This window comes from Amblyomma americanum, chromosome 8 (genome assembly GCF_052857255.1).
Source record: "Amblyomma americanum isolate KBUSLIRL-KWMA chromosome 8, ASM5285725v1, whole genome shotgun sequence".
NCBI lineage: Eukaryota > Metazoa > Arthropoda > Arachnida > Ixodida > Ixodidae > Amblyomma > Amblyomma americanum.
In genome coordinates this window covers 5826553-5847504 of record NC_135504.1, presented here as the reverse complement: position 1 = coordinate 5847504, position 20952 = coordinate 5826553, and the positions used below count along the sequence as shown (strand labels likewise).

The following is a 20952-nucleotide window of genomic DNA, read 5'->3' as shown; positions in this document are numbered from 1 at the left end:
CATTTAGCACACGTTGCTAAGGACAAATCGTTTGGACCTCTCCGCACTCGCAAAATGGAATTAAATTGCTTACACATGAATGCATTGTCGGTAAACAATAAACTAAAAAGAATCAGAAAGCTTTTTGAAGATATAAGTACATGCTGTGATGTAGCAATGTTAAGCGAAACCTGGCATAATAATGATGTTAATTTTTCGAAGATCCGTAAAATGAAAATTTTGTTTGGATCGGTTAGGAAGATGTGGAGGTGCTGTGTCCTTATTATTTAAAAAAAATGCGTTGTCAAGTGCACTGTTCCTGTAATTTTTGCGTATTACAAGTGTCTGAATATCATGTCCCGATGCCGATGGAATAAGTCCTGCTGTATGCTACCGTCCACTTGATTGTAACCTTTTATGCTTTTTAACTCTTTTCGGTCAAATTCTTACTGCCGTGAGCTAGAGGGGTCATTGGTGAAGACTTAAGAATTGATATGAGACTGGAAACTTTTAAGAAAATTAGTTTTTAAGGCGCGTTTATTTCTAATGGACGTGCTAATTATATAGGATGAGTACCTAGAATTACTGCATTATATGAGACTATTCTTGACCATCTTCTTGAGAGTTATGACCTGTGTTACATTAAATGCTGTCCTCTGAACAGTGAGATAGGTGATGATATGCCGAATTGCATGTTTGCTAACATCGGACGCCTTGATCGGAGTTCCAGAAAAACATGTATGATTTCACAAAAAGTCACTTAATGTTTAGAAATGTTACAATCCGAAGTTCGACAGGCCTGCTCAAACGAAAGTTTTCATGAAACTTATGCTGAGGTAGCTTATAACATTTTCTTAAAGAAATTTGTCAACGGAGGCATGCCTCATCAACCTGTTTTCTTTTTATTGCAGGGTGAAAGGTGGAGTAAAAAACGTGAGAGTTGCTGACTCTTCAGCGATGCCGGCCATCATCGCAGGCAACACCAACGCGGCTGTCATGATGATCGCGGCTAAAGGTGCCGACCTGATTCTGAAGGACGCCGCAGCTTACGACGCCCCACGCGTTCGACGTTAGATGCAAATCATTGCCATTTGTTGTACTGGTTGCATGCAAGTGAGGGCTGTGCATCTAATGAGGAATTTAGCTCAAAAAAAGTGTTTTACATTAAATACGGATGGTTCCTATGCCGCTGAGTTAGGAATGATGGCAATAAAAAACAATCCGTAATATTCTCCGTTCTGCTGGCAAGCTGTTTCGATGTCTGCACTTTGCTGTCTGCATTAGCAGCGCTTATTTGTCACGCGGTGCTGGAGAGCAGTTCCACAGCTGTATTCTGACCGGCAGCATCACCTTGTTATGAAGAGCAGCAGGCTTAAATCTAAATTACAGTAGCTTCTCCACTGCAGCTATTCCATTGGTGTTAAATAATATGTACATGTAGAGGTTTGCATAACTGCAATAATCGATGTCGGCACAGGCTCACTCTGTGTAAACTGTGGCACGAGTAGCACGTGAGTTCATGCTGTTAACCTCAATCAATAAAATACCATGTTGTGTAATGCAGCTGCATGAAGTGCCAGGGTGGGCCAGCGTGCACAGAAACAGGAGCATTTGTTAGAGCGTTATAAACTGAAAAATTAGAACTTCAGACTTCTTTTACGAGAACCGCACAGCCAGGCAGACTGCATGTCTTTATAATGTGGTCCCTCTACTGAAACGTTTTTTATGGCAAGGACCGTAATTTCATGATTTAATGCGATAGCGTTAACACTCCTGTTGCGCAGAAAATCCGGCGTTGTCTTCGGCGTTGTGAGCCAAAAATAAGGTGGCGTAGCGTGGCCGAGCTGGCAACCCTTCAGAGAAGCAACCAAGGGGCTCACCTAGGTCACGTGACCTTGCAGCGTCATCACAACTTTCCCACCGGATTGTGAGCGAACTGACCATCGTGGCAGGTGCCAGTTAATGATTGATTGCGAGAGGTTGCTGGGAATGAGCAACTTCGGTCGCACAAGCCGCACCGGTGGCGGCACCTGCCAACGCAGGGCAGTGGCGAAACCCTTCGCCCTTTTCGGCCCAAATTAAAACATGTTCAATAAAAACTATCGATATCCAGAAAATATCATGTGCAGGAGGAAGATAACTATAAATTGTCCGAAAAGCAGTTTCGTCGGATTTCTCGCACGATTCTACAATGAATCACCGGGACTTAGGGGGTGCGAAACGCGCATTTTTCGTGACTGAATTGAAAATTCAAATAAATCTCATCTGCTTTGAAACTACATTACTCTCTGCTGGCGAGTAGTATGCCACAGCTCTTACCAAAAATGCGCGAGAATGATATGACGCACAGCTTTTACCTTCGTTATTTCCTCATTGTGTGCGGGCCAGTGTGCGGTCCTATGTAAGAGGAATTGTTGAGTTTGTTTAAGACAAGCAGTGATTCTTTTGAGACATGCCGTGTAAGAGGCAGGGCAACCGCGCTGTCAGTATCCAGATTTCCAGCCTGGAGTTCGCAGCGTCTACTTACTGCACTCGCTACAAATTTAGAATGCGAAAATCTCTAGGATTATTAGGATAAACTTTTTTGCGTTAATTGAAGCAAAATGTACAACACTGTTTTGACCGATAGCTTCAAAATCTAGTGGGCAGTCCAATATAAAAATTGCTAAAAGCCGCAGAGGGTGACAGTTGAAGAAATAAATGATAATGTACATGCAACAGTACTACATATATAGTACACTTGTAAAGAATACAGAACAAAAATGTAAATAAATAAAATACAGGAGACATCAAAATAAAAAATCATGTCAGCACATTGAATAACACTGTCATATAAAAAGAATTACACAACAATATTATAAAACACAAATAAACAGGGTATGAAAGCAGAATTTACAAAGCATCAGTTTCAGGCAGAAGTTAGATGGGCTTGTAATACAATTTACAAGTCAATTTACCGTTCCTGTTTACTTTTACCTCGATCGGCAATTCATTTCATAGTTTGGATCCGTTCGATTCCATCAGGCGTTCACCATATACTCCGGTACATTTGGGAAGGCTAAAATTACGGTTAGGTGCTTGCCTTGTACTACGAGAAGGTAGAATGAAGAGGCTTAATGGAAGGGGAGAATTGTTTGTTTTGATCAAAAGTGAAACTTTATAGTTGAGCCAGGTTAGGAACGATAGTACATGTTTAGCATAAAATAATATGGGTCCTACAGTCATCGAAATCAGTAGTTATCGAGGTCGGTGCCCGTTTTTGGATGTGGAGTAACGGCAATAAGTAGGTTTTGTATGTTTCTCGCCAAGTTTCACAACAGTAACTGATATGAAAGTGGCAGAATGAGAACTAGAGGGAGCGCAAAACATCGAAACTAAAATTAGATTTTGCCCTAATCATGATGGGGCGGCCAAAGCTAATTTTTTGCACACATTGTTAATTCGTTCCTTCCAATGTAAGAGGCAACAACAACAAAAAAAGTCGAGTCGATGCAGAAGCATTTGAAGTACTCGTACGCTGAAGGGGCTCCTTTCAGTGGGGGCTTCGTATTTGATTTCTGCCTTGTTCATCGGTGTCGGGCTGCATCCCCAATAAAGATTTTTATGTGATGGCGAGTTGGGCGAGTTGGTTGACTGTTGGGCGACTTGGTCGGCTTATCGGAAGTTGGAAGCAGTATGGCTTTGAACCTCCAGCGTAGTTGTGCTACCAAACGGTTCTGCATCGTCCTGCAGCTTTCAAACTGCTGGCATAGACCGTATTCCATAGAGGCAAAATGATTTTATGTTATGCCTGGCGTTAGGTTGTTTTGTGGCTGATCTACGTGAGATGAATGCTATCTCTTCACCATCGGATGAATCGACACGTCAACACGTCTGGTGGGCCGCTCTTGAAGAGAGAGAGAGAGAGAGAGAGAGAAAAAAACTTTATTTGGTCTATTAAGTGTTTAGCGTTGGGTCTTCGTCTGCATCGCTGCAGACTCTTGACCTTCAAAGCAGGGTTGGGCCCCTAGTCCAGGGCTCCACTGAGTCGCACTGCTTCGCTTGCGTGCTGCACCATTGCCCTTTGGGCGGCGAGCTCGCAGCTGGTGAGCCGGCTCGCCCACTGCTCCGCACTCGGGGTGCGCCTTGAAACTCCGCTCTTGAAACTTCTTTTCCGTATGAAAAATGCTAGCGCTGAATGTATGCATCTTCTTCGTAAAAACATCTATGGTTACATATAGACCGCGAAAGAGGTGATGTTTACACGACACAAGCAGCAGCGGGTATCTGAAAAACGACCGCGCTGATTATTCTACAATAAGGCCTCTAGGACCCAGAGTTTCCATTTGGAATCAGAATTGAGGAAGATCTTAGCGCTTGTAAATGTTTAGTCGAAAGAATTCATTTTGAATGAGTAACGTGAGGCTTGCTTGTACCAATCCACAAGATTACAGAAAACCAAAAATGGTTTTCTTTTTCCAAACGGTGCAAGAGAGGACGTGGCACTAGGCGATGGCGACAGCAAAGCGTACGCCGTTTCTATATTTCTCTGCTACCTACTAGGATATACGTCAGTGAGCTAAAAGGCCACTAAAATATTGAGATGAATTGCTTAATGTTCGAAATGTCGGAATTGCTAAATGTCGAAAAACAGCAGGGCTTTCTCGCTCAAGCCACTAAATTTGGTGATTCTAGTTGGAATCTCTGGGCCCGAAAGGCTTACAGCGGGGGCGGGTGTGATGAATGTGTGCGGCAGCACCTGCCAACTAAGGGCAGTGGCGAATGCCTTAACCGCTGCACCATTGCGCAAGGAGTGACATGAAGACTCCCAGCGACATACGAATGCAAAGTTGAGAATGAGCAATTTCTCATATATGGACATTAACTCATTAACGTTATCGCGTCGTAACCTTAAGGCAGAGCGCCCTTCAGTTTTTCATACGGCCACCACACTCTAAACACAAATAAACCTATAGGGGAGTAAAAGAAAGTAAGCTGTCGTCTAGTGCACACCCTTCCAGACTTCACTAAAGGATGCGCACTAAAGGGACCGTTTTACTCCTTTTTTACTCCTTTTGTTTAGAGTGCATATGGAGTACATGGAGTCAATATGAATTATGCGGATAACGCCAATGAAAACGCACTCGGCAGAAAGTTGAGCTAGTTGGTACACGTTCATTATGAAAAAACCTAGCGCTATCAAACGACGACACAGAGGGGACACAGCGCTGTGTCCCCTCTGTGTCGTCGTTTGATAGCGCTAGGTTTTTTCATAAAAAACGCACTCACTCCGCGTGACGTTATGCACACGATTCGGAATTCGTATGAAATTGTTACGGAAAGGATATTGGTCCCATCTGCAGATGATATAAAGAAAATATAGTGTTCCATGTATTTTACTCGTCATATGGACTCTGTGTTGCAAAATTCCATACGAGTGGCTTATATTAAACCTTTCAGCAGGGTTGCACTGGCAATGTCCATGTGCACTCTTAAAACCCATTTTGTGACGACGACGATTCCATTCCGACGGTTCCATTTGGGCTGTTACAAAGCGCGGCTAACTTGGCGATGTGCTACCTCGATAGATATTAAGCAGGGTCGTCCTTTAGGCCACTGCATTGTTAGTGCCATGTACCAAGTGCAGTGGTTAATTACTGATGGTTGAAAATCCGAAGGGAAGAAATAATTTCACTACTATTGCTTCTAAAGAAGGCGCTTCAACAAATGCAAAAATTCTAGGGCACTTATATATAAAACGTATATTTTGTGTGGTTCCCTAATCTCTGCATAGGAGCAACCACGTAATGCTAAAACAATGTGTCTGCTTATCTTCACGTGGAATAAATGTGCAGTAATCATGAAATTTTTAGCGCTTTTGGAAATTTTCTTTTGCGCTCTACGTTATGTACCGGCCAAGAAAACCAGTGCAAACACGTTCTAAGCCACTGCAAGCGTGCTGGCAAGTGAGCCACCTATATACAGCGGTTGGTGGTGCAACGGCGGTCGTGACTCTCGAATGACTAGAATTGTTTGCCGCTTGAAGAGCACATTTTAACGTTTTTTTTTATCATAGAAGAACCAAAAAGAAGCAGCAGTCTTTCATAGTGGAGATGTAAGCGACCTTGCTCCCGCCGCAAAGCTTAACTGCCAGCAGGCTTCGGTAGGTCTGTGAAGACTGAGGCACTGAGAGCTGCTTACGTGTCCCCAAGAACGATTCATTCTGCAAAGTCGCGACATCAAAACGAGCGATGCGGCAGAGTCCACCTGCATACTACGAAGAGATACAGCGTGTCTCACCTAGAACTTCACACAATTTTTAAATATAGGCTTTTTCAATTAATAGAGCGATTTTTTCATCATAGCACTCAACGGTGAAGTACACCATAAGGCCGCTCAGGCGCGCTGACTAGCAGGCTGGTTAACTAATATTGAATTGTTAGCTTTTTAACTATTACTGTTAGGCTCCTTAATTATTGAGAGGTGCGTAGCCTACCGTAAATATATCCATATCAATTTTTTGTATTTTTAAAACGTACTTACCCACGGCTTTTACAAATATTAACCGCTTGTATCTTCTTCAAAAGAAAGCTGTTCGAAATATTATGAATGCTCCTCGACTAGAACACACCGAACCGTTTTTCAATGAACTTCGAATCATCCGTTTGCCACAGCTGGACGAAGTTTTACTTCTAAAACAGTAAAAAACCGGTGTTAATCACAATAATTGCAATATGCTAAATCTGTCAGGATTACAATGCAATGAGCCAAAGTACACTACACGTGCGACACCCAAATGGTATGTGCCTAGGATGCGAACAAATTATGGTTATCAAATGTTGAGCTACACTCTCCCACATCAACTAAATAAGGAGTCCGAATTGATGTACAGCTAATGCCAAATATGTTACTTTTGTTCATTATCCCTGGAAGTGCTACCATGTTGTGTACCACTGCAATGCCCTTGTGGGGTGCGTCGGCCTCGTCAAGCCTTCCCAATGGCTTTTTGTCGGCGCACCCAACATCGTCATGATTTTACATAAACATGATTGATTGATTGATTGATATTGTGGTTAAATTGTAGGATTAATGGCAGGTAGGTAATCTGCCATTATTTCCTTCTGACAACGAACTTTAGTTTATGATTGACACCAGTCGCAGTTACCTGCCGTGCTCCTCCTACAGCACTTGTCAGCGCCTGACTTTAGTGTCGCAGTCTATCTACCGGCGGATTGAGCAGTTTTGTGATATCTAAATTCATGGGGGCGGCCACATGTCCGCTTACCTCTAGATTTGTAGACTAGGTGCCTCTCTCCCAATCAGTACCATACACATTGAAAGGACATCAATTATGTCACATATCGGGAGGCATGTCCAGATGGTGTCACTAACAGTCTGGAGAACACGGTAGCAAATGCAGAGAACGTTGCCAGAGGCTCCCGCACATCGACTAGAATTAGCACAAAATTTTGTATTCAATTAGAATGGCAAAGTGCGATTCTCTGTCTTAAAGAAAAGAATATACAGGTGCACCTAATCTTTAAATGATCGGAGAGTGACCCGCCGAATTCAGAAGAAAAATTTAACGACTAACGAGAATTCCGCTGGAATGCATAGATTTTCCAAATGCCCTTTAGCTTAAAAGCAAGAAAAAAAAACATTTTAAACCGCCTCTCGCTGCTCTCTTCTAGATTTCAGCCCTTCATTTAGCGGACAGTGCACGATGTTCGAACCCTCCCCAAATAAAACCACTCTGTTTTCTTTCCATCAAGGTCGTCAGTAGATTGTAATGGAGAATGATTTCCGCAGGGAAAATAGCGAGATCAATGATTACTACTACATCCTTCCGTTGGTTGTTCGTTTCTTGCGTTGTTCACTTCTTCTGTGTCCTGTCTACTCTGCGCTTAGTCTCTTGCTTGATCATGCACCAATAAGCCAAAAAAGCCACGCTTTTATCCTTCTGTGTTCGTTCAGCGTTTCTGGAACCAGCGATGTATTCCTATTTTGAGGAACTCGACGCTGCTCCAGAAGCATGTAAGCATTTGTATTCGCCAGGCACCAACAGGACCATATGTGCCGCTCTCTGCTACTTGGTCATGAGACGCGTAATCAACTCAGCGGTTACAAAATCACGGACCAGTAGACATTCAGTCGACTGATACAATACTAAAGGCAGGAAAACACCCGCAGGAGCTGACATCATGCAGGCCAATTGCTCTCACCAGTCTCATGGGAACGACAATGGAAAGCATGATCATGATGTACCTCGAGTCGCACCTCAACAGCTATAAACCCTGTCCGAATGTCATGGCGTGATTTCGGCGTTGTTTCTTTATAGCCAACATCATTGATCTCTACTACACCGCTGAGGAGCACAAAACGGCTAAAAGGCATTTCTATGAAACTTGTACATATCGTCAAAGCCTGCTGGTGTTGGTAGTCCGATGTTTATTTGGATATCAAGTTATTTGACCAACAGGCCCTTTTTTATTCAGTATCGGGATGATCTGACTACAGCGCGTTACACCTACTCGGATGTTCTACAGGATGGAGTTCTGAGCCGAACTGTGTTTCATCTGAGGCTCGAAAAGAATCTACCTAGTACAGGCCACAAGCTTTACTTCGACGATGAATCTGCAAATGGGCCTCGACTACAAAGATGAGTGCAAGAGCCGTCGGGGATGGTTTATTTCGTTCTGTTCTACATCCACCACTCACAAGCCAAGTGGTGCCGGCCCTCAGGCACGCAGTAACCGTCCAACGACCGTCCTCGGTTATATTGGCTGGAGACGTATCCACATCACCTTAAAGCCTAGGTTTTTTATTTACCTCGCTTCGTGGCGATAAACTGATTTCTCTTACAGCGCGCAGGAGACAGCCGCTGTATGAAGACGGACGGATGACACAGAAGTAACCGAAGAAATCTTTTTGTTAAAAAAATTCCAAGGACACAGAAACAGACGTGCCCATAAAATAAACACACAGTTATCTTTCAGCTACCACAGCTAACTGAGCACTTGACACCAGTTACGCAAAGCGATCAACATGTAGCGGCTTCCTGCAAGCCAGCACCCGTCTTCTTTGCTCTGCGATACGGCACCTAGAACTAAGCAAGTAACACGAGACACACTTTTATTCCACTCAACGGTGCTAATTTTTTGTACTTGGTTATTGGGAGCACTTGTGCGGTCTGTCGACAAGAGATGGTTGCGGAAGTCACCGTTATAGATGTAAGATCTTCTGACCAAACTTTTCGAAAATACTTTGGTGGGAAGTAATCTTGGCGCTGCCTAGTAGATGCCCAAATGTTTACAAATTATGAAGTTTGTTTTCACTCTGAACACTGCACAGCGCGTGAGGATGCCCGGCGATTTTTTCAGAAGGGTGAAATAAACACTGCGCACAAACTGCAAAGCGCCGCCCTGGCAGATGTACCGCGCCCGGTTATCAGTTCCCTCCGTGCTGCATTCAGTGGTTGTATCGTTAATAAAACCGCGTGCAATATGGGAAGGAACGAATTTTTTGTTCAAAATTGCACATTTCTGTTTATTTCTTCACTGAATTCGAGAATGACTCTGGCATATATTTTACGCCAAGAGAACAACTAGTTCGAAAACGGAAAGCACTTATCTTGTCAGACATAGTTATGGAGTACCGCCGCCGATATAGTGTTTCCGGTGTTGTATATCAAATTCCCTTGTCATGCGGGAAACACTATATCGGCCAGACGGGGAGATGTCTGAACGAGCGCCTAATGGAACACGCTCGCAACGTCAGAAACGGGCAAGGCGGATCGCTAGTTGACCACATTCTCGCATGCAAGTCAAAATCCTGTAAGCCTTTCTTTGATAAAAGTCTTGTGATAGGAAAAAGTAGAGAAAGGTTAACGCGCGAAATCATTGAAGCCGAAAAGATAAATAGGTCAGGATGCTCGTGTGTTAGCACACCTTCCATTCTCCTCTCAGATAAAGAGCTCGTTTTTCAAAGAAATCGATACTGTTCGCACGTGTGATTACTGTTTTCTGGTGTATAAATGTGATGCTTCAGGAGAATAAAATTTGTTGGAAGTTAGCGCTCGTGGTGTTCGTCTCTCGTCTCTTGTGTCCTCGTCTTTTGCTGCGCTACACAGTGTATTTTTTTCTCAGATTTTAGAGAAGTTACATGAAATGGCGAAAAGTTCTAGGTGTGGGAAGAATGCCTCCCATTACAGTGCTGCAGACATGTAGTAGGTGGAAAGTATAATTCCCGCCTCCAGTGAAAGGTTATGTACGCATGCGCGTAAATGTAGTGCCTTCAAAAGTGTCCAAGGTTTTGCTAACGCGGCTGGAACGGCAGCTCACCTATACCGCAGTGTACCATCGTACGCATTCACAACCGTCCGTCCGCTTATAGGACAAACGCTGCGAGGGCGTGTACGTTCCTCTCCCTTTATTGCTGTACTTTATCATAAACGCATGAAAGAACTAGTGCGGCATGTGTCTTCACTGTTTGACCTTCGAAATCCGCCGCGGCGTGGCGCCTACACCACAGAACAAATGTCTTATAGATGTAACTGGGTGAATTATTCAAGGCGACGCTTGTCCCTCCTGCCACCACAAAGGAGAAAACAATGGATATTAAAGTGTTTTTAAACGAGCCTTATCGCTGGTACGGCGTTGTTTCCTGACATATACATGTGGCGTCTTTGACGTCGCCCTCTGCATAGGGCGAGTGTCAGTGCGGCTCATTGCCGCGCAAGGCGTCGAGCGTAACTGAGGAGGGAGTCGTCATCATCATCATCATCAGCCTTATTACACCCACTGCAGGGCAAAGGTCTCTCCCATGTCTCTCCAATTAACCTTGTCTTCTGCCAGCGAATCACTTGTGATGCATCCACCCTTTACATGCAAACTTCTTAATCTTATCCACCCACCTAACCTTCTGCCGTCCACTGCAACGCTTACTTTCTCTTAGAATACACTCTGTTACCCTTAAGGACCAGCGGTTATCTTGCCTTCGCATTACATATACTGCCCAAGCCCATTTCTTCCTCTTGATTTCGTCTAGGATGTCATTAACCCGCGTTTGTTCCCTCACCCACTCTGCCCGCTTCCGGTCTCTTAACGTTGCACCTATCATTTTTCTTTCCTTGGCTCGCTGCGTTGTCCTTAACTTAAGCTGAACTCTTTTCGTTAGCCTCCACGTTTCTGCCCCGCAGGTGAGTATCGATGAGATACAGCTGTTGTACACTTTTCTGTTGTACACGGAAATTGGTAAACTGCTATTCATGATCTGAGAGAGCCTGCCATATGCGCTCCACCCCATTCTTATCCTTCTAGTTATTTCCCTCTCATGATCCGGATCAGCTGTCACTACCTGCCCTAAGTAGACTTATTCCTTTACCACTTCCAGGCGCTCACTGCCAATTGTGAACTGCTGTTTCCTTGCTAGGCTGTTGAACATTACTTAGGTTTTCTGCATGTTAATTTTTAGACCCAGCATTCTGCTCTGCCTGTCTAGCTCATTGATCATAATTTGCAGTTAACCTCCTGAGTGACTCAGCAAGGCAATGTCATCAGCGAATCGGAGGGAGTACTGCACACAAAAAAATGTGGCTAGTCGGACGGGCCATTGCCTCAGAAAGCTGCACCTGATGTAAATTCCTTTTAGCCTTGCTTGCAGATTTTATTTCGTGTCGCGCGTGCGGATGAACGCATGGCGCCGCAACACTCTTCAAATTGGCGGCTCCGTGTTCACACAGGCAAGGGCACGATTCGGTATTCATGGTGAACCAAGAGTGTGCTTGCAACGAGGAGGAATTGTATGAAATGATCGAGAAGGTGGCAGCGAAGCAGGTGGGGGACTGACCACACTCCGTCAACTCCGTCACAGCAGTTATGCGCTTTTTTGTGACATTGGGCTGTGTAGAGGTTGTTGATCAGGCGTAAATGCACTGCCACGCGGCTAATTCCGAACTCTTCGGAAGTGGAAATTAACTTCGGCTCTCTCTCTCCAGTCGCAGTCTGCGATGGTTGTTTTCTGCAGTCGCTATTTATGTGGAGCACCGAGATGCGATCGTCACCTTCTAGGCTTGTGCGATGTGCTTAAAAGTGAGACCTGGCGGTCCTGCAATTAAATTTTTTCTCAGTGTAACCACGACACTCTTAAGGGCAGTCTCACAATTGCTACGCGCCAGCTTTCCGGAACCCTACACAGATTTCCCGCAGTGTGCAGGATGTTCACGAAAACAGGCACATTTCTTCAGACTGGCTCCTGTAATTCTGGTATTTTGCACTTCTTTAGTCGGTAAAATCAATTCAGACAGAAATGTACAAAACAGAATAACATGCTGAAAACGCTTGTCTTTATAAAGCCAAAGTGTGAAAAATTGAAGTTTTCATGCCGGCGCCGGCGAAGCCTTAAAAGTTTTGATAGTTCCAAAACCAGTCCACGGTGGGATGCTGGGATGGTTGGCTGAGACGCATGTAACGATTCGTGCCTTGTAAATCATATTCTGTCTGATAAGATCATATTGATCCTTTCGCGTACAATCTGCAGGATTTAAAAGATTTATTTTTTTTTTGCGGTATACGCGCGTTCTCTGCAAAGCTCCCTTGACTTATTATGCGAGGTTATGCGGTCGCATGATAAAGTGCATTGCTTTCATTCTGCTGCGTTAAGCTTTGTGTAGCTCAGAGTTAACTTATCGCCACCGTTCTTGGAAACATCATGAACAGCACTGTTAGTAAAGTGCTTTTAACCCCAAGGCCACATCCTAGCAGCCTGGAAAGCAGCTAACGATGGTCGTGCATTTAGACCCTCTGTTGTTCATCGACCGGGCAGTGCTTGCATCGGAGACCGTTTAATTCCGCGTCGCTGAAAACAAAAAGAGGCGACTTGCTTCAATGGCCCATTTTGCACCTCCCAGTGGGAACCGGCCGGTGACGATGGCGGACAGAGAGTTAGTAGGACTGCGCTCACTTCTGGAAGCTTTGCCGCCGATGCAACTCTGCAAAGTGTGCGAATTTGACGCGCCCTGGCTGCCAAAACTGCGAAGTATGCCACTGACGAGCGTCCCAACTGCGATTTTCAGCGCTGTTGCCATCGAATGGTCGGAAGACGAGCGATTGCGGCGCATAGCGTCGATCCGCTGCTGGATTATGCCGGGATTAAGCATGAAGTGGGAGTTCTACCTCTTGAGCAGTGCGGTGAGAAGAGATGATATTGGCGCTCTGCTCGGATTTGTAGAAGCTCACCTGCGAGTTAACGAGCAAGCCCAAGTGCTTGCCTGGGCCATACGCGAAGGTTCGGCTTACGCCTGCGTGCTGACAGCAGCACCCCAAATCTCGTGCGGACAAGGGAATGTCGTCTATCTGTTCATTCCGGCTACACATCCCCTCGCAGCGATCCATTGTTGCAAGAAGAGCGTTCATTCTAGAGTGCTTGACGTTCTTCGCTCCTTAGGTTGCCATCAGATTGTGCAGCTTCAGGGTGTTCCTACGGGTGACATCGACGCGGCTTTACAGGCCGCCATTCTTGTTCTGGAACATCAACAGGGTCGGCCCTGTGGTCAACCGCTTTACGAACACCTGGTTGCTGGTGGCTACGCCGAATACGTTGCTCCTTTGGGATTTGGAGGTGAGTGCGTTAGTAAACAAAACTTTCGTTACTTGTTGCGAGAAGCTGTTGTCGTGCATTTTAGGGTTGTCAGATATTTTTCGTAAATGTGGTCATAAATTTTTGTTTCGAAGAAAGTCAGCTCCTGACGCAGTGAAAGCGGTCCTGACGGGATTTATTTATCCGTTAGGACTTTAACCTGTAATTTTTAGACCACTGCAAAGCTTTTCCAAACCGCACTAAAACATGTGCTATAACCAGCGAGAAAACAAGCCAGGCAAGTGACAGGTAGAAAAATCTGCCAAAATTGTATCGCGGCACCATCTATGATGCGCGTGTGGTGTACATACCCCTGTTTGGCACATGCGCATCCTTTCGTACTCGCTGCCGAGTCTTTTTCTTCGCTTACGTAAAACAAGCTGGCGATATGCTAGGGGGGGGGGGGGGGGGGGTCACTGTTCTTTAAGTGTCGCGCGCGCAGTTCGACGAAGCACGAAGGGCCACTTAGCGTGTGTTCTTCACTTTCTCGCGACACTTTCCTATGACTTATGGCATCATTTAACTTATATTACTATAGATTTATGGCCTTGGTCTCCAGGAGATAAATTAAGGCCACTACCACAGGAGCCCCACGATTCCCAGCAAGACCCGTGTTTATATGTCGATAGTTCTCGACATAAAATAAAATCAGTCAAGTACATAGAACCCCCTAAGAAAATCCCGCCCTCTCCCCGTGTGTCTCCGAAGACTGGACTCGGTTTTTTGACATTTCCCCCTTCCTCCCCGCCAGCTACATCGTGACATCACATGTCGCCAAACATTAGATAATGGACTGGTAACACTGCTGCGATTGTTTTTTCAACGTTTTATGATTTAGCTTGGCTCGCACACAGTCATGCAATTTTTGTTTATCAGGGGGGAAGCGTTGCAATTTTCACTCCGGCCAGACGTGGCCGGATTGCTTGGATGAATCGTGGTTGCGCGCAGCACCTTCGTCAATGTATGGGACTTTTCTATATAAAAAAAAACGTTCTTCAGCACAATGCATCACTGCGGCTGCTCCCTCTTAATTTTATATTGACGCTCTCTTTAAACCCGCGGAAACATCAATGAAGTGAGGTTGTAATGTATGCTGAGCCGGTTCGTCGTCTAGACAGGTAAAATAGGGTCCGATCGCTACAAAGCGAACAAAGCCCGTTTCAGGCCTGTCGTGCTCAAGTTCTCGCGCTGCACGGCGCTGAAAAGCAGCGACGCCTCACGTTCAGCACTGCATATCGCCAGTTTGTTTGCCGGAAGCATCGAAAAAGGTACTGTCATGAGGAATGTGCGCAGGAACATGGGAGCGCGCGCCCGATAGCCTCGATGGATGGATGGATAAGGCTGAGCCCTTTAAATCGGGCGGTGACTCAAGCCACCTAGCCATGACTTGTGAAACTTTACTCTTGTCTTGATTTTAGCCACCAATCAGATAACCTTCGCTCGGTTACTTCTACCCGCTTAAAATCTACTTTCCCTTCACTGTCCTTAAACCCCAATGCTTTGAATAAATCAGCCCCGCTGCTTTCTAGTCAAGCCCTTTACAGAAAAGTATCAAGTGTTCAGCCGTTTCCTCCTCCTCTCCGCACGCAACGCACAACGTACGTGTCTATCTCGTGGTACCTGACTCTATATGTATTAGTCTGCAAAACTCCCGTCCTGGCCTCAAACAACAAATAGCTTCCCTACAATTATCATAGATATCTTCTTTGGCAATTTCCTGCTTAAAGGTCTTGTATGTTCCCAGTGCCGATTTCGTCAGCATCCCTGTTTTGCACACAACTCTCTGTATGCTTCTGCAACCTATTTCTTAAACGATAATTGCTCATTTGCCCCCGACTGCTGTCCAGATATTTGCTTGTGAATTTTTTAGTTCGCTTTCTCCATTTCTTGTCAACATTCCTTATGTACAGGTATCTGAAAACTTTCCTAGCCCATTGCTTCCCCCCCCCCCCCCTTTTTTTTTCTCAATCGCTCCTCAAATGCTATCTCAATGCTAGCTTCCCTGCTCTCGAACGACGCACATCTCATGTCACCCTGTACCCCCTCATTTGGTGTATTGCCATGTGCTCCCAAAGCTAGCCTCCCTACACCGCGTTGTTTGATTTCGAACCTTGCTTGAACATATGGTCTCATGCACCGGACTGCATTGCCGAAAGTCAGGCTAGGAACCATCCCCCCTTTTCAGGTCCCTCTTACCACTGTAATTCCACAGTGCCCTATTTTTCATCATAGCTGCCTTCCTACTAGCTTTATTCATTACATATTTTTATTCATTACATATTTTTCACGCTCAGTCAGACGACACTCAGCGCCGTTATTTATCCTCACCGAAAGATACTTGTGCTCATTCATTATTTCTAGCTTGAACTCCTGCATCCTATGCTCGCCGCCCTCATCATTGAATATCATGACTGCACATTTTTCATTACTAAACTTGAAACCTAATCTATCTGCCTCTGTAGAATAGATGTCTGTCAACTTCTGCAAATCTTCCTTCTTGTCAGCTGTTTAGCACTATATCATCCGCATATATTAGTCCCGGTAATGAGTGTTTAGTCCATTCTCCTTGCTTGAAAAAAGAAGGGCTGAAGCTTAGTCTGCTCATCTCTAGTTTTGTTTCTAACCCTTGCAGGTACAAAATGAACAACAAAGGACACAGCGGACATCCTTGTCTAAGCCTCCGCTGTATCTCCATAGGGCCTGATACATTTTTTTCGATTTCATAAGCACTCTGTTACATTTATATATATCTTTTAAAAGATTAGTTACTCAATCTTCCACATGCAATGTGCCCAGTATGTCCCACAAATCCTCACGCTCGCTACTTTGGGGCCATCTCTGGTGAGGGGTGGATACCTTCCCGATGACCCCATCGGCGAGCACACGACGGCACGCGCTACTCTGGTGTTGCGGATTGCCGCTGTCATGGCCGCTGTGCAAATTGGCATCAGGCTACCGCCATTCCCTCCTCCTCCGCTTTCCAAATACACCTTTAGCAGAGAGCGTACGGTGTTTCCATTACCGGTACCAGAGTACCGGGAGTCCGCGCGCAGCCAATGGACATGCGCAAATCGCCTTGAAGGCACGCGCCAGGTACCCGGCATCTTGCTGCGCGCCCGGAACATCAGGACCACTCAGCGCGTGCTCACCGGTGGTGGACGGGCTCCCGGTACTCCGGTAATGTTAACATGGTATCCTAAAGGTGTATAATCTCGCGTTCTATTGGCTATCGTCGCCTTTGATCTTCCGATAAGCTTCGCGCTGGGTTATGTCGTCGTTCTGAAGTGCCCTTTAGTAAAATGTTTGACAGCGCGAGAGAAGAAAGAAGTGACTACACCACTTCCTGTGCTCGCCGTTAAACTTGGCGACACCCATCCCTGTTTTTTTTTGGTTTAGAATAGCGATTGTTATTCGCAGATATTTATCGTCCTGCTGCTGTGTCCAGCACGGGCTTCAAATTTTGCCGGCATTGCTTATTTCCTTACGTGAACACTAGACACTTCGAGATATTTTTTTAAAAATGGCATCCAGAAACGTGGACGCGGAGTCACAAGGGGCTATCCTCTGGTTCTCATGTGTTCATCACCTTGCCTGTCATCACATTTTGTCGTTTAAACACAAGTTGCACATTAAAATACGCTGCGTTTATGTTGTGTTGAATCTTATTTCATTGCAGTGTCAAAGTAATAACTGTAAAAGGATATTTGAAGAGTGCTTAAAGCATTGTCAGACCGCTTTGCCACTACTCTCAGTAATAATTTTCTTCAACTAGTGGAATTTTGCGATTGTTAGTTTTACTGATACTGCCATACCTTTCAAGCAGAACTTCGAAATGATTGCCGAGAACACTTGATTGCCACTATCCCTCACAAGGAATAGTGACCAAGAATATGAGCTCGAAGACATGGTATTAGGTTCCAAAGTGAGGTTATAAACGGCATATAGTAAATGTGCGTCCTGTTGTGCTTTACTAGCGCCCTAAATTATTGCCTTTTCGTCCTTGAAAATGTTGACTGAGGACACCGTATCGCAGGTGTACCTCAATGCTTTAGGCAAATGACCAGGCATGTTGTTTAAATGGTAATAAAGGTTTGAGAATATTATTGCGACGCCCTCCGATGGGGTTTAAAATACGCTTGAAATAGGAACCGCACAGTGATGACGCGGCAATATATTAAATATTTTAAACGTAACATCGCCGTAACATTTTCGTGATGGCTGGGAGTCTGCTCCCTGCGTTCTGCTGTCGACAACGAGGTTCCATGGTCGGATCCATGGGAGGGCGATGGTATATTGTTGCAGCTAAAATGCGAAAAGATTGTACGGAGGGTGAAATACATAGGCGATAAGAAATAACAGGCGGTTTAACTACCCTAATGATATCGAGGAAGGCGTGCTGCAGCACTGCGTTATATTTTTTCACGGCACACGTGAGAACCAATATTTTGTGTTGACTCATTCAACATTCATTCAACATTTCTGTGGACCTAATTTGCATGCCTTGTGACAACTTCTTGTGTGCAAAATATATGCGACTGCTGCATGCATGCGTCGGTGGCTAACTGGTAGGAGGGATGAGCAATCCAGTACAGCAGATACAGAGCTAAAGAAGTAAAACACTTGTCTAGAATGGCTGAGCTGAATGTACTGTATGTGTTGCGGCCAAAGAATGCGAGATCTTGTGATCAATCCTGATCTGAAATTTGCTAGAAATGAGCATCCGTGGCTGCGGTCATGGGTTAGCATCATCATTTCTGGCCTTACCGGTTTCTGCTCCCTTCGCGTTTTTTTCCCTTCGGTAAGTGTACCAATGGTTGTAGGTTTAGAAAGGGTTTGATACCCCTTTTTGGAGCATAGAGGAGGCATGTCGCTTGTTCTATACCAGTTTCGTCCACTCTTCTACGCTCGCCATAGCACAGGTTATTTTTGTGCTCGGAGGAACCCTTCTATTATAAAAACGAAAGTTGTCACAGATATTTCTACCGTATCATGACATATTAAACATGAAGTTGCTAACACTTCGGATTAAGAGACAGGAAAGGAACAGAAGAGGTCAGGAAGCAAATGCGTGTTAATGAGATCCTAGTATAAATCAAGAACAAAATGAGCTTGGCCAGTAGATGTAATGCTAAGGCAAGATAACTGACCAAATCATCTGTTAACCTAATGGATTCTAAAAGAAGGCAAGCTCAGCAGGGGGCGGGAGAAAGTCTGGGGGGCTGATGAGAATATCTGCTGGGTAAAGGTTTTCGCGGCAGGCATACGCCATTGTTCATGGGAGAATATGGGAGGGACCTTGGTCTTGTAGAAGACGCGGGCAAATAGTGACGAATGGAAGAGAATTGGGGGTCCTGGCTGTTGTTGTTCGAGTGCCAATAAGAAAAATGACTTTGGTGTTTGTCGTGAATGACTGTAAACATAAGTTGCTTGTGAAGATTTGCGCTGCAGCTAAAAGTAAATGGTCAAAAGGTGCTATCTGTGCTTACATCGCAAATGATTAGTCTCTCATGTGTTTGTGACGAAACATTTTTTTTCACATTTGTTCCAACAGATTCCGGACCGAATGTTTCCTGTGAGCATGGACTCTTCTTCTGTGTCCATTGCTGCGCGTACTTCTTGACGCAAGAGGACCTACATGAGCACTGGCGTCACGCGCATCCTTCACGCCTCTTGAGGCGACAGTCCCAGTCATTGTGACCTTTCTTAGGTAAGGGATTTGACTGTTTTTTCGAGTTCGACGCCCTACTTTGACAAAGCCGCGAACTGGTTCATTGAGGACATGACCTCTTAGAACACGTGACCTACACTATTTCAACGTGGCCTTCACTACTGCAAGGCTCTCCTACCGTCGTGGATTAGTTCGCCGCTGCCTTTCACACAGCATGTATGGCGTAAGATATTACTTTGTAGCGACCTTGCTGCTTCGGAACAAGAATGGTGCCAATGACACAATGCTTTTTAATCGCCGCTTCTTCATTCTTCAAAGCAGCCGGAACAGGACCTTATGGCTTGGCCCTGTCATTCAACACGCCACTAGATATATCGCGGTTAATCGCACCGAGGCGGAGCCGATTCTACGTTGCTCCAAGCTGTTGATTAGTTTGCACGCCATGTTTCAAATGTCCGCTGCAGGCTTTCCACTGACTGAGCCCAGAAATGTGCAATCGGTTCGACGACCACCGAGCACGCGTTTTGCTTTCGCCGCCACCGAGTTATTCAGTTCTTCGTGGGCGCAAGTCACCTGAATGCAGAGTCTTTCATAGGCGGTAAAAAGAAAGCTTTGCATCAATATTGTGCACTTTTAGAAATAAAAGATTACCGGAGAAATTTGTATGAGGAAATTAATTATGCGCCTGAACGAAAATAATGTTATTCATTTCGTGAAATGATGTCTGCCTTAGCCTACGGCATGTAGCTAAGTAATCTTCATCCTGCGTTCTACTAAAGATCAAACCGGGCGCCATTCTCATTACTGCCATCTTAATACCTTCTAGATTTCAGTGCTGACTGGCGTGTCAATTTTTTTCTTTTTATGCGTTTTCAATGTTTATTTAGGTTCCCGCCATGAAATTGACAAAGCGGGCTGCAGTTCCACCAGGAAGAGTTCCGCCGCGCACCAGACGCAAGACGAAGCTATGAATTAAAGGCTCGTCTCTAGACCCCTACATAGATGCGGCACATGCGGTCCTTCCCTGATGCTTGGGCCTTGCTTCACCAGTAGAGGACTACCGTAATAAGCACAAGATGCCATGTACCCACTGTATCTCGCGATTTTCCGACCGCAATAGCAGACAAAAGAACCTTGTGAATCACCAGACAAAGAGGAGTCCTGCTTAGCGACTCCGTTCCCAAAGACTGCACCGCAGGAAATAGGTTTATATGTCAAGACAAACAGCTCGGCGGGATTTTTTTGATATGCTGTAGTTTTTACAGCAGCGCAACAAATACCCAGGCTTGCACAAAGCCCTCAGCTGTGGCGCTAGAAGTGATGCGTTCGCAGGTAAGAGGGCGGCCATGGATGTGTGGTTTATAATGTGCCTCTAAAACGTATTGCAGCCAAAACACCGATGGCCTGGACTGCTGTCTGCGACAGATTATTTCTGTTGGTAGCAAGAAGTGTGTCGCTAAACGAGCTTCATTAAGAAAGCTTAGTATGTGTAGTATGAGGTATAGTAATTCACATTTTTATTATTGTACACAGTCATTCGACTACGACAAGGTAGTAATAAAGGCAACGTATCTTTTAATCACAAATCACGTGTTTGACACATACTCGTGCTGTCATGCTTTCTTGTGAAAGCAATTCGGGCAGCCAAAGAGAAAGTTTTTGTTCCTATATTGAATTTTTATGATCCATTA

At 45.0% G+C, this 20952-nt stretch overlaps 2 protein-coding genes across 2 annotated transcripts in view; both read left to right on the top strand.

Moving 5' to 3' along the window:
* LOC144101657 (4-pyridoxate dehydrogenase-like) overlaps positions 1-1071 on the top strand; it is a 37032-nt gene extending 35961 nt beyond the window's left edge. Inside the window, exon 11 of the mRNA XM_077634794.1 lies at positions 891-1071. Coding sequence (XP_077490920.1) covers positions 891-1053 — 163 coding nt within the window. The 3' untranslated portion in view covers positions 1054-1071. The remainder of the gene's footprint in view (positions 1-890) is intronic.
* A 10649-nt stretch (positions 1072-11720) lies between these two features.
* LOC144101655 (uncharacterized) lies at positions 11721-20634 on the top strand. Its single transcript, XM_077634793.1, has 4 exons — positions 11721-11792; positions 13402-13575; positions 19145-19300; positions 20149-20634. The coding sequence occupies exons 1-3, from the start codon at positions 11721-11723 to the stop codon at positions 19211-19213; spliced, it is 315 nt and encodes a 104-aa protein (XP_077490919.1). The 3' UTR covers positions 19214-19300; positions 20149-20634.
* Positions 20635-20952: the final 318 nt, after the last annotated feature.

Coding starts and splice junctions, on each gene's coding strand:
- LOC144101655 (XM_077634793.1), top strand. CDS start 11,721: ATGGTGAACCAAGAGTGTGCTTGCAACGAGGAGGAATTGTATGAAATG. Junction 11,793..13,401: donor AGAAGGTGGCAGCGAAGCAG/GTGGGGGACTGA, acceptor TTCGCTCCTTAG/GTTGCCATCAGATTGTGCAG. Junction 13,576..19,144: donor TGCTCCTTTGGGATTTGGAG/GTGAGTGCGTTA, acceptor TTGTTCCAACAG/ATTCCGGACCGAATGTTTCC.